Source organism: Coenobita brevimanus, chromosome 79, assembly GCF_032717465.1.
Source record: "Coenobita brevimanus isolate Jiangsu-jjx chromosome 79, ASM3271746v2, whole genome shotgun sequence".
Lineage (NCBI taxonomy): Eukaryota > Metazoa > Arthropoda > Malacostraca > Decapoda > Coenobitidae > Coenobita > Coenobita brevimanus.
This window is the reverse complement of record NC_137032.1, coordinates 30,615,147-30,627,519: the sequence shown is the minus strand read 5'-3', so window position 1 is coordinate 30,627,519 and position 12,373 is coordinate 30,615,147. Positions and strand designations below refer to the sequence as shown.

Here is a 12,373-nt window from a genome sequence, read left to right as displayed (position 1 = left end):
GGTTCCGCAATTTTACCAAGTTGAGCCCACTGTGTGTAGCTTGTTATGAGCGTCTGTCTTCTCCTGTTTATTTCTTCCCTGTGCCTGTCTAGAAACGGAAGAGTTTGTCAATACCAACCAGAAGTTCCTCCGTTCTTAGGTTGCTCACTTCCTGTTCCTTCACCTCTTCCTTGAGCTTATCCACGGCAGCAAGGATCTTGCTAATGTTTGACACACACAGCTCAGTCCTGCCTTCCATCACGCTAGGCTGCTCAACTTGACTCTGTCTGGCGTCGGGCTCTGCATCAGCCTCGTCTATCCGTTGCAACACTTCCTTGGGAGGCTGTTCCTCAGTAGCAGTGTGCACTTCTTGTATGTCCGCCAATGTAACGTCCTCGAAACCTGGTACAGCTTGTGCTGCTGTCAATGTTGCTGCCTCAGCCTCGGCCAGTGGTTGAATGGCCGTCTCCTGGGTGATGCATAAGTGAGGCACGAGCATTTGCCACGCATGGTTCACCGTTGCAGGTGTAATCTGGTGCTAGGCTTGTAGGAGAAATTCAACTGCGTCCTTCACCGTAAAATTACGCCAAAATGCCTCAACAGTCATAGCATCTGTAGCAGGTTGGGATACAGATGCTGGTGGAGATGGAACGGGAGCAGATGCCTCATCAAGGGCTTTGTCGTGATCTTCTTGTAGGGCATGAAGCTCCTCTTGTGTGTCGGTCTTCCTGCGTAGGTAGTCGTACACTTGCTTATGGTAGAAATGCTTCACTGTGGCAATTAGTTCTTGATCCAGTGGCTGCACTAGTGACATCATGCGGGGCGGCAGAAACACAACACGACAATCCTTATGAAGATCTTCAAGGTATGGAGGGTGACTTGGTGCGTTATCAAGCACAAGGAGCATCTTAAATGGAATGCCCAGTTCCCGACACTTGGCCCTGGCATCAGGGACACACCGCCTCGTTAACCAGTCTGCCATAATGTTCCCGGTCATCCAACCATTTGCGGACTTGTACCAATACACGCCACTTGCATCCATGTTTGTGAGGTTTTTGTAGCAACTTGGGTGTGAAGCTGTGTGTACAACAACTGACCTCATCTTGTGGCTCCCAGACAGGTTTACAGCGAACATTACTGTCATCTTACACTTCTGGAGCTTGCGATCAGGGGCTTGTTTCTGTCTTTTAGCAATGTAAGTTAATTTGGGCATGACCCTGTAATATAACGACGTTTCATCAATGTTGTAGATCTGGTCCTTGGTGTACTGTCCCTCTTCAATAATCGCTTGAAACATCGCAGGATAGTCTCTCGCGGCCAGCTCATCGGCAGAGGCATGTTCATCAGACACTTTCACGTAACGGAGTTCCTTGAGCTTGAGAAAACGGTCCAGCCATCCAACCGATGCCCTGAAAGGTTTTTCCACTTTTAACCTGCGAGATGCAGCCTTGTAAAAGAGCTGGGCTTGGTTCCAAATAAATCTACCATTCAGTGGAACACCTTCCTTTTCTTTCCTCATTATGAAGGTGGCAAGATAGCGCTCCATTAGTATCATAGCATGATTTCCCACACGCGAACGGCCGTCTGGTCAGAGGCACCGTACGTCTTCACTACAGCCTTAATGGCTTCACGGTTCTTCCACACAGTTCTCACTGTAGATTCAGCCAGTCACAGGGTTCTCCCGATAGCAGTGTTTCCTTGACCCTCCTACTTCATCTTAATGATCTTTAACTTGGTGGCGTGCGTCAGAAGTTTCTTAACTCTTGGGGTTGGAGCCATGGTGCGGCGAAGTACAGGCAGCACAAAAAACACCACACGTTGTACACGACAGGTTAGCTGTAGAGAGCGGATCCGCACAGTGCACAAGCCAGGACTGTTATGGCGCGCCTGCTCCCTTGTACCCCAAGCTGCGCAGTAGAATGCCCGGGAATTTTTGTGCATCAACATGACGACACGTGACGCGCTGTGTGAGGGGTGGTCGCGCAGTAGTAGAAAATGGCATTTTTGAGTCACTCCTTGCCTCTGCCTCGCATTCTGTGCAGTAAACTCGTGCACTGAAGGGTTTTTGGTTATGATTTTTGGTCACTCGCGCACAATGCGAATCGCGCACTGAGCGAACCTACTGTACTTCTCTTCGTTTCAGTATTCTGCTTACTGTACAGTATTTGCTACCACCTGTAATTCATTTTGTTTTAGTATTTCTACTATTGATTCTCTTCCTCTAATTTCTCTTGTTATATCTTTGAGTTATTTAAGTTTTGATTAATTAATAATAAGTATATTTATAGAATGACGGGGAATCGTCCAGAGTGCGAATTGTCCTGACGGGAAATCGTCCATATTTTGATGGGGAATTATCTGACGGGTGAACTGACTTGACGGTGAATTGTCTCGGAACCATATCATCACATGCTTCACGTACTGTATGAATAAATGATGTTGATTTTCATTCTCTTCTTGACACATGTCACATATGATATTCGGTTAGGCTCATACTTTTTCTTATAATTTTCCTTCACTTCTAGCATTTTGGTTTGCATCAAAAATATTATCTTTGCTTGTTTTGGTTAGAGTCTGGCCCTGAGAGCATCAAAATATGCGACTTTGCATCGAAAAGTAAGGTAGGCAGACCACTCCAAAATTCATCGAAATTTGATTCATCGAATTCTAATCTGTCGAAATTTGAGATTCCACTAAAAGGAAAAAATATATATATATATATAAACTCTACCGCAATGTGGAACAGTTGCTACATTTCATCAACATAGCAAAAAGGGTGTTGCAAGCATCTGGTTGGTGGAGTGGTATGAGTAGATTGTAGGCTTCTTTATTATGCCTTGAAAATGACCAAATCTAAAATGGTACCATATACATCTTCCCAACATTCTCCTTCCACATAAGATCTCAACTCTTTCTCTTCATTTTCCCCTTCCTTCTTTTTCTTCACAAACCTTGGCAGCATATTTGTTTCTCTCACTATATGTTCAATTATATCCCTGTGTACAAAAGACATAAAAATCTCCACTGGATCCTGGGGATTTTGCAAAACTACTTTGACCCCTGTGTCTCCTGTAAATGCCAATCGTTCTCTTCTAACTGAAAAATAACTCAACCAACTGGAGCAGTGTCATCACTGCCATCAACTTCTGCACTTGACAGATTATCATCTGGCTCCTCTGCAATCTCAAGTTGTGATTCATCATCATTATCAGTGTCATCACCATTATTATCAGATGTAGAATTACTACTAATATTATCAATGAAATCATCATCCAAATCCTGATCTAGAATAAGTTGTATCTCATCATTACTAATGTTTCTCCTTGTGTGGGACATGATTATATCTACAATATCCAAGTATCAAAAGAAAATCAGAAATTGAGGTCTACAGGAAAAACAATGAGTGTTGTGTCCCCTTTAAGAGCCAGGAACAGACTGATTGAGTCAGTGACTGAGCAACCTTATATACGCCACCCACTACCCGTATGTTGCCAGTTAGGGATATCTGAGGCTCTAGGGCACTTATACATTGCCGACTATATATAGTCGCAGCTAGGATTTACAGGGGACAATTTTGGGGGAAACATCTATATAGTCTCCCTGCATTTTTTCAGCAGATTCTACACAGTCTATATATGGTTTTGCTGCCTGCAAAGGGTTAAACACTTCTATGAGCATAAGACAAGGATAGCCAATTACATACTTCCATAAGCATAAGACAAGAGTAACCAGTTAAATACTTCTATGAGCATAGGACAAGGGTAACCAGTTAAATATTTCTGTGAGTGGAAGGCAAGGATAACTGCATTAACTTATGCAATCTGGCATGCCAAAAGTATGTCTAAGGTATATTATGATATATGGAAACCCAATTAAATACTACAGTAATTTCAGAGTTAAAATTTTTCTAAAATCTGTGTTGTCCTTGGACACGCTCACTTCAAATTTCAGAGGCTGTACTATGTAGTACAAATGTCTCATTTACCTAAATACCTGCTTTACTTTGCTTTTTCAATAAGTATTTATTTGCCAAAAGAGTGTTGGGGAGTAATTTCATCTTCTGCAGTGTCTGTGGTAAGCAAGTACATGAGACATAGTGGTATTAGAGGTAGACTACGAGATAATGCTGATTTCATGTGTGCGGTGTGTCGGGGAGAGCATGTGGAGATTGTCAGGCATGAAAGGACTGATCTTGCTGGTGAGTCTCTTGAGTGCGTGGAAGAGTTTTTTTACTTGAGAGACATGTTATGTGCTGGACGTGGGGCTGGACCAAGCTCTGTGGCTAGAGTGAGGAGTGGTTAGAAGTTCAGGGAGCTGTTGCCTCTCCTGATACTGAGAGGGCTCTCCCTTTGTGCTAAGGGATCTTTGTATGTGGCAAGTGTCAAGAGTGTAATGCTTTATGGTAGTGGGACCTGGGCAGTACAGAAAAAGGATACTCATAGACTTAAATGTACAGAATTGACCATGATTAGGTGTAGATATGCGGTGCTTTCTTGAATGCAAGGCCGGGGGGGAACCTAGGTTTATGAAGGAAGAGTTGAATGGAAGGATGGGAGTGGGGTGTATTGGTGATGTGACAAGGAGAGATAGATTAAGATGGCATGGGCATGTGGAGAGGATGTGGGATGACAACTGGGTGCAGAATGTGAGAAATGTGAATGTTGGGGATACGGCTGTAAGAGGCAGACTGAAAAACACAAGGGACAAGGTCATAGAGTGTGACCACAGGGATGAGGGACTGAACAGGGAGGCTGCCAGAGATTTAGGAGCATGGACAGCCACCATTTGGTGACCAAGGCTGCTGACACATGCAGGGATGATGGAGCCTTGATAAACACAATGAAAAATGTATACTAATTGAATTTAAAGGATGCTGAAAACTCACCTTGGTCTTGCTAAGTTTATTTCTCTTCCTGGGCAGAATTTCTTCCTCTGAGGGCTCCCTTTTGCTGTCTTCTCCATTACCTTCACCTCCTGTATCATCATCTTCACCCTGTGAATCTACTAGATCAACTTGCAGGTTTGCACCTTTATCTAGGATGACAGAGACCTGCTCTTCAGACTCTGTCTTTAAAGATACCCTAACAGGAGCACTGTGAGTTGTTGGATGTAGTTCACAACTCTCAAGATTCGTTGTGCTTTGTCCTATTTCAGTTGCAGGAAGTCCTATCTGGGTAGTGGATTGTGCTACTTGCACCTCATGAAGAGCTGTTGGCTGTGATACTTCAGCCACATGATGGACAGTAGGTGGTAACACCTGACCTTGTGTCCCGTGGTGGGTAGCTGGTTGTGAAACCTGGGCTGTAGATAGAAGGTCCATGGACAAGTTGCTATATACTGGACCCTCCATTGCTCAGATTGACAACATTGCTGCTTTCTGTAATGAAATATATAATATGCTGAAAACAATGCCAATACTAATAAGCAAAAAAATTTATAAATACTGTACAGTAATCCCTCATTTTTCATGGGATATTTGTCTGCAGATTTTATTACTTGTGTCCTTTTTTTCAGGGGAATGTTTTTATTTTTTCCTGTTGGTTCAACGTCGAATCTCACATCACAAAAGTTCTTGCACCTGGGAGCTAGGTGTTTCATGCTCAATTGACCATGCTCTCTCCAAAACCAACCTTTTTCTCACATGCTGCCCTACTATGAGCACTAGCCAGTGCATCATCATTTCAGATCATCATATTATCATCATCTCATCTCATCACATTATCATATCATCATCTTCACCAAATGTTTCATCATCTCAAATCACATTACCAGTACACGCAAAACCAGACTTTATTAGGAGGGCATCAATACTTTCACCTTTCACTAGCTTAATCAATTGAGCATAGTGTGTCCCACTATGAGCATAGTGTTGGATGGTGAGGAACTGGAAAATGTGAGTACGTTTAAGTACTTGGGTTGTGTGATGAGTAAGAATGGAGGTTTGGAGGGTGAAGTGCTTGAAAGGGTACAGCAGGGAAGAAAGGTTGCTGGTACTTTGAAAGCATTGATAAGAAACAGCGAAGTGAGCATGGAAGTGAAAAAGTTACTACATGACAGTATTGTGATACCAACTCTAACGTACGGAAGTGAAGCTTGGACGTTGTTGGAAGGACACAAGTCAAGAGTGAGAGCAGTGGAAATGAGTTATTTAAGAGGAGCCTGTGGAGTCACATGGAGAGAAAGGCTGACGAATGAGGATATAAAGGAGCGTTGTGGTGTGGATGTGGATGTGATAGGAAGCGTTATGAGGAACACACTGAGGTGGTTTGGCCATGTGGAGAGGATGGAGGGTGAAAGACTGACGAAGAGAGTGTATGTGAGTGAGGTGGAGGGGGGAAGAGGGAGGGGGAGGCCAAGGGTGAGATGGAGGGATGGGGTGGAGAAGTATATGAGAGAGGGGGGTGTGAGTTGGGAGCAGGGCAGTGAGATGGCGGGGGACAGAGCGACTTGGAGGCGATTTGTTTGTGGCCACCCCAAACGGGACTGAGGCGTCTGGCAATAGATAGATAGTGTCCCACTACACAACTAGTCACGTGCAATCGTGACTTCGTATACACTCACACAGTGAAACTATGGGTGAATCATACCAATCTCCCTCATCATTTCAACATGTAGTGACTATCTTTGATCTCAACCATGAGGGTTCACCAAACCCAGTTAAAAAAAAAAAAAAAAAAAATCATGATCAAAAATTGAGATATGAATATAGTGCACATATATTATACTTTCCACTGAAGAAGCTACAGGCAGTAGCTACAAATATTTTATCTTTTTTAAGTGAGAGTGAGGTGCAGAGATGGAAATGAGGAGAGCCAAAAGCAGGTAACTATCTACATAACACAAAGGAGACATGTTGGCACCAACCACATGCTTATTTGCGTAAACATTCAGTCAGAGGCGCCATTTGGGTGTAAGACAGTGAAGTGCCTTACTGAAGGGCAACTACTGTAGTGTATTTAACTGACTAGACCGCCAGTTTACATCTACGTATACAGTAGGCTCGCACAGTACGCGAGAGATTGGGCGGTCCACGACCTCGCGCACTGGGAATACATAATCTTATGGGAATAATTACATATGGGCAGTACCCCCTCATACCTGGACTTTTTTTGGCACTTAGAGACATAAAAAAAGACAAATTTTTCAGACATTGTACTATAGATATAGCTGCAGTAACAAAAATATGGGCAGTCACCTTAACAACAGCAGACAACAGGCCAGATGGATTTAAACAACAAGAGTTCTGAGGTGCGGCAACGCACTTACAGTGCCCCCGCCACCACCCCAGCTGCACCACGCTTGTTTAACGGTTGCCAATGTTGTATTATTCCAGGCTTTGACGAAGAAATTTACGGCCTGTTGAATGTTACATTTCTTCCAGAATGCAGCAACAGTCATTATGGTGGGGGTTGCAGGTATGCCAGGTGAAGCAGGTGAGTCAGGTGGGGCTGTGAAGGTGGAGAGGGAGGCGGCTGGTGAGTCAGGTGGGGCAGTGGAGGACGGCGGTGGGCGAGTCAGGGGAGGTGGTGAGGGGAGGATCCTCCCTCTCCTCCTCGCTACTGCTCACATTTTCGGCAATTTCCTTCATCTCTTCTTGCTTGTTTGTTTCATTCCTCATCTTGTTATGGACATATTGGCAGTATAACAACTTGGTATTCAAGAAATAAACATCATTATTATAGAAACTGGGTATCTATTCTAACTTACTGTTATTGCCGAAAACGTTATTATTGAAGCTGTTATTGGTGATATCTTATTGTAGACTCCTCTTGAGCACCTTCCCCATGAGCCTCTAGGTCACTATTGGCACGTTGTGTGTGTGTGTGTGTGTGGGGGGGGGGTCGCGTACTGATGGAAAATGGCATTTTTAAGCCACTTCTTGCCTCTACCTTGTGTTTTGTAGGGTAAACTCGTGCATTCAAGGTTTTTCGTTATGATTTTTGGTCACTCGCGCACAATGCGATTCGCTCACTGTGATGACGCGCACTGAGCGAGCCTACTGTATATATATATATATTCATATAGTTTTTTGTTAATGCTTACTTAAATCAAGCATCATAAGAGATATTCAATGTTTTATTTCTTTGAGGCTTTTGTCTTTGTCCTATTTTTTTCCTACTTATATATAAAGAGCTATGTAATGCTCTTGTTTTTATTAAGTATTTCTGTATGTCTCTTATATGATAAACATAAAGGGTCTACTGTACCACACATAAACATTACATACCACTGCACCTATTCTGTACTTTTACTGTACATCCTTTATATTTTCAGTTTGTGTATTAACATACCGGTAAATTTGGAGCTGATTTACACTGCACTTGCTCTGACATTCTACTATATACCTGTTCAACTTTTTACATTTTATTTTATGTACAGTAAATAAAACAGTGCCTGGCTTCCATATGATTACAACTATACAGTGATTGAAAATTATATCCCGCGAGGGGCACATACCTAATTCAAGAAGTATATTTGCAGTATTGTTGGTAACCTAATCCCATGAAAAATAAGGAAATGCTGTATAATCAACCTTATCATCATCAACATCATCATCATCATCATCATCACCATCATCATCCAGACCTTCATTTCCACCCCAAGGTGGGGTAAGGTGTTGTTCAGAAAGCCAGAAAAAATTTGATTGAATGTGATACTAACCAAAATGTGCCCAACTGAATGAGCTACACTCCCATTCACTTATCAGGAATCCTGCCTCCACCTGATAGGTCACAAACATTCCACACGTAGCTTCACACTCACCTAACTGACAGAGTCAATCCAATTACCGTCACGCTAAAAGAGGGTGCCAAACTCTGATCAGACACTCCTCAACACAAAATACAAGCCAACTCAATCACTTGTCAGCTCTGTATCCTAGATTTGATCCTATACCACTCTTCCACACATAAACACACACACACAAACCCACCCACCCACCCACCCACACACACACACACACACACACACAAACGGCAGATAAGATTCATGGTTTAATTGTGTCTTCTTTGGAAGAAGGGAAAGTGCCTCAGGAATGGAAGAGGACCAATGTAGTACCGACTTATAAGGGAGGGAACAAGGAAGTACCCCTGAATTACAAACCAGTGTCCCTGACCAGCATGATTGCAAAACTGTGTGAGAGAATCCTGAAAGACAGATAGATAAAATACCTGGAGGTAATGGACATTTTGGCAGAAAGTCAGTTTGGATTCCGAAGTGGAAGGTCGTGTGTTTCCAACTTGTTGAGATTCTACTCAAGGGTGATAGACGTGCTACAGGAGAGAGACAGTTGGGTGGATTGTGTGTATTTAGATTTGGAGAAAGCCTTTGACAAAGAACCATACAAGTGACTAATGTGGAAATTGGAACACATAGGACTGAAGGGGAACCTCTTAGGATGGATGAGTGAGAGACAGACAAATGAGGACAATAATAAAAACCAGGATGTCAGGATGGAGGGAAGTAACAAGTGGAGTCCCACAGGGCTCAGTGTTCGCGCCCATTATGTTCCTGATTTAAGTAAACGATAAGGTAGATGGGATGAACAGTTATGCAAGTCTGTTTGCTGACGATGCAAAGATCATGAGAAGAGTAGAAGCTGAAGAAGACTGTAAAATGCTGCAGGAGGACCTGGATAGGATTCATGATTGGAGCCAGATGTGGAAAATGAAATTCAACGCGAAAAAATGTAAAATATTGGAAATGGGTAAAAGTACCAAGAGACCATCACTGAATTCTTTGACGAGTAATGAACCAATCACAAAAGCAAGAGAAGAGAAGGACTTAGGAGTGCTGATCCAGGATAATTTGTCACCTGAAAAACACATTAACACGATAAAGACACATAATCTCTTAACTAACATAAAGAGTAGCATTTCATTAAATGGATGAGATGATGAAAAAATTGATTGTGGCCATGTTCTACCCCAGGTTGGAATATGTGGCAGTAGTGTGGTCTCCACTTAAAAAGAAAGATATAAACAAGATCGAGAGAATACAAAGAACAGCAACCAAGATGGTCCCTAGCCTGGAAGATCTGTCGTAGAGGGAATGGCTGGAAAACCTTGACCTGCCTTCCTCAAAAGAAAGGAGAGAGGGGGGCGATATGATTGCAGTGTTCAGGACCAGGATAGGAGAAGAAAAAATTAACAGAGAAGATCTGTTTGTATGTGATGGTAGAGTAACAAGAGGACATGGAATGAAACTAAAAAAGCCAATTTGCTTGAAGGATATCAAGAAATATAATTTTCCATACAGATGTATAGTCCTGTGGAATAGCCTGGACAAAGAGATCGTCCAGCCCAAAAACTTAAATTAGTTCAAACCAAAATCTGACTTATTAAGACATTGAGACTGGATCCCACGAGCATAGCTCATTTTCTGTATATCACAACAGGGTAAATACAACTACTGTAAGTACATACACACACACACACACACACACACACACACACGCACATGATGTAAAGACACCCAAGATGTAAGGAAGGCCCCAGGGTCTGACGGGATCTCAAATTGGATACTAAAGGAATGCAGAGAATAAATGGCGGACAATATTCATGGTTTAATTAAGTGTTCTCTGAAAGAATGGAAAGTGCCCCGGGAATGGAAGGGGGTGAATGTGATACCAATTTACAAAGAAGGGAATAAGGAAGAACCCCTGAATTACAGACCAGTGTTCCTGACCAGCATGGTTGCAAAATTGTGCGAGAGAATCCTGAGAGATAAATGAAGAAAATATCTGGAGGAGATGGACAATTGGCAGACAGTTAGTTTGGATTCAGAAATGGACGGTCATGTGTCTCAAATCTGTTGAGCTTCTACTCCAGGGCAATTGATGTGCTACAGGAGAGAGAGATGGTTGGGGGGATTGTGTGTACTTAGACCTGGAGAAAGCATGTGACAAGGTACCCTATAAGCAACTTAAGCGGAAATTGGAGCACGTAGGAGGACTAAAGGGAAACCTCTTGGAGTGGATGAGAGACTTCATGAGAGACAGGCAGTTGGGGAAAGTAATAAAAGACAAGATGTCAGGGTGGGGGGATGTAAAAAGTGAAGTCCCGCAGGGCTAGGTGCTGGCACCTGTAATGTTTCTGACTTATGTAAAGTGCTTTCCAGAACTTGCTTCTGTTCTAGCCAAATTATTCAGACTATGCAATATACTTCTTCACTCCCTAATTCTTGGTAAGAAGCCAATATCCACCCAATTCCACAGAAAGGAAGTTTCTCTGACCCCTCTGATTACAGTCTAATAGTTATCACATTTTTTTTTTTTTTTTTGTAAAGTATTATGAGATTGTAATTAATGAATTGTTGAACACAGAGAATGAAAGTAATGCGAGAATAAGTGGCTGGGGAATGGCTGGGAGAAGGAAGAAGGTGAGAAGACAGGAAGAAAACAGTAGGATAGAAGTTGTGGAAGCAATGAAGAAAGTCAAAATGGGGAAAGCCCCAGGAATTGATGGAGTGCGTGGTGAAATGCTGAAGCATGGGGGAAAGATAGTAATAGAATGGATGTGGAAGATGTGCAGATTGGCCTGCGAGGAAGGTAGAGTCCCGGAGGATTGGAAGTCAGGTATAATTATTCCCTTGTACAAAGGGAATTGGGAAAAAGAAGTGTGTGGTAATAATAGGGGCATTTGTCTTTTTAGTGTAATAGGAAAAGTATACGGTAGGATACTTACTGACAGAGTTAGAGAAAAAACAGAGGAATTACTTGGAGAAGAACAGGGAGGTTTTAGGAAGGGAAGAGGTTGTGTAGATCTGATATTCATTCTTAGATCTTTAGTGGAAAAGTCTCTAGAGAAGGAAAAGAAGTTGTATGTGGCCTTCATGGATTTGGAGAAAGCATATGACAGGGTGGATAGACACGGATTGTGGAAAGTATTAAGAATATATGGAGTAGATGGGACGTTTTGTATGCCGTGAAGAGCATGTATGAGGGTGCTATGACTGCATTGTGGATGAATAGTGAACTGAGTAAGTTTTTCTATTTGAAGGTTGGATTGAAACAGGGATGTGTCATGTCTCCATGGTTGTTCAATCTGTATATGGAACGGGTTATAAAAGAGATACAAGGTAGGGCAGTGGATGTTGGAGTGGCCCTAATGAGAGAGGGCAGTGTTTGGAAACTCCCTGTACTGTTGTTTGCAGATGATACTGTGTTGTTAAGTGAAGAAAAAGGGAAGCTGCATGGCTTGGTGGATGAATTTGGGAGAGTGTGTAAGAAACAGAATCCAAAGGTGAATGTAGGGAAGAGTAAAGTTATGGTCCTCGAGAGAGGTGAAGTCAGTGAATGTACAGTGAGGTTGGATGATGAGGAAATGGAAATTGTGAGTATGTTTAAGCAGGGTTGCCAGATTGGGTTACAAGTAGCGAATTGGGCTACTTTTGG

The 12,373-nt window shown here is 42.7% G+C and overlaps 1 protein-coding gene across 1 annotated transcript in view; it reads right to left on the bottom strand.

Annotated features, from left to right (window-relative positions):
- Positions 1 to 5,329, bottom strand: part of LOC145409071 (uncharacterized) — a 28,823-nt gene extending 23,494 nt beyond the window's left edge. Inside the window, exon 1 of the mRNA XM_080279619.1 lies at positions 4,865 to 5,329. Coding sequence (XP_080135745.1) covers positions 4,865 to 5,329 — 465 coding nt within the window. The remainder of the gene's footprint in view (positions 1 to 4,864) is intronic.
- Positions 5,330 to 12,373: the final 7,044 nt, after the last annotated feature.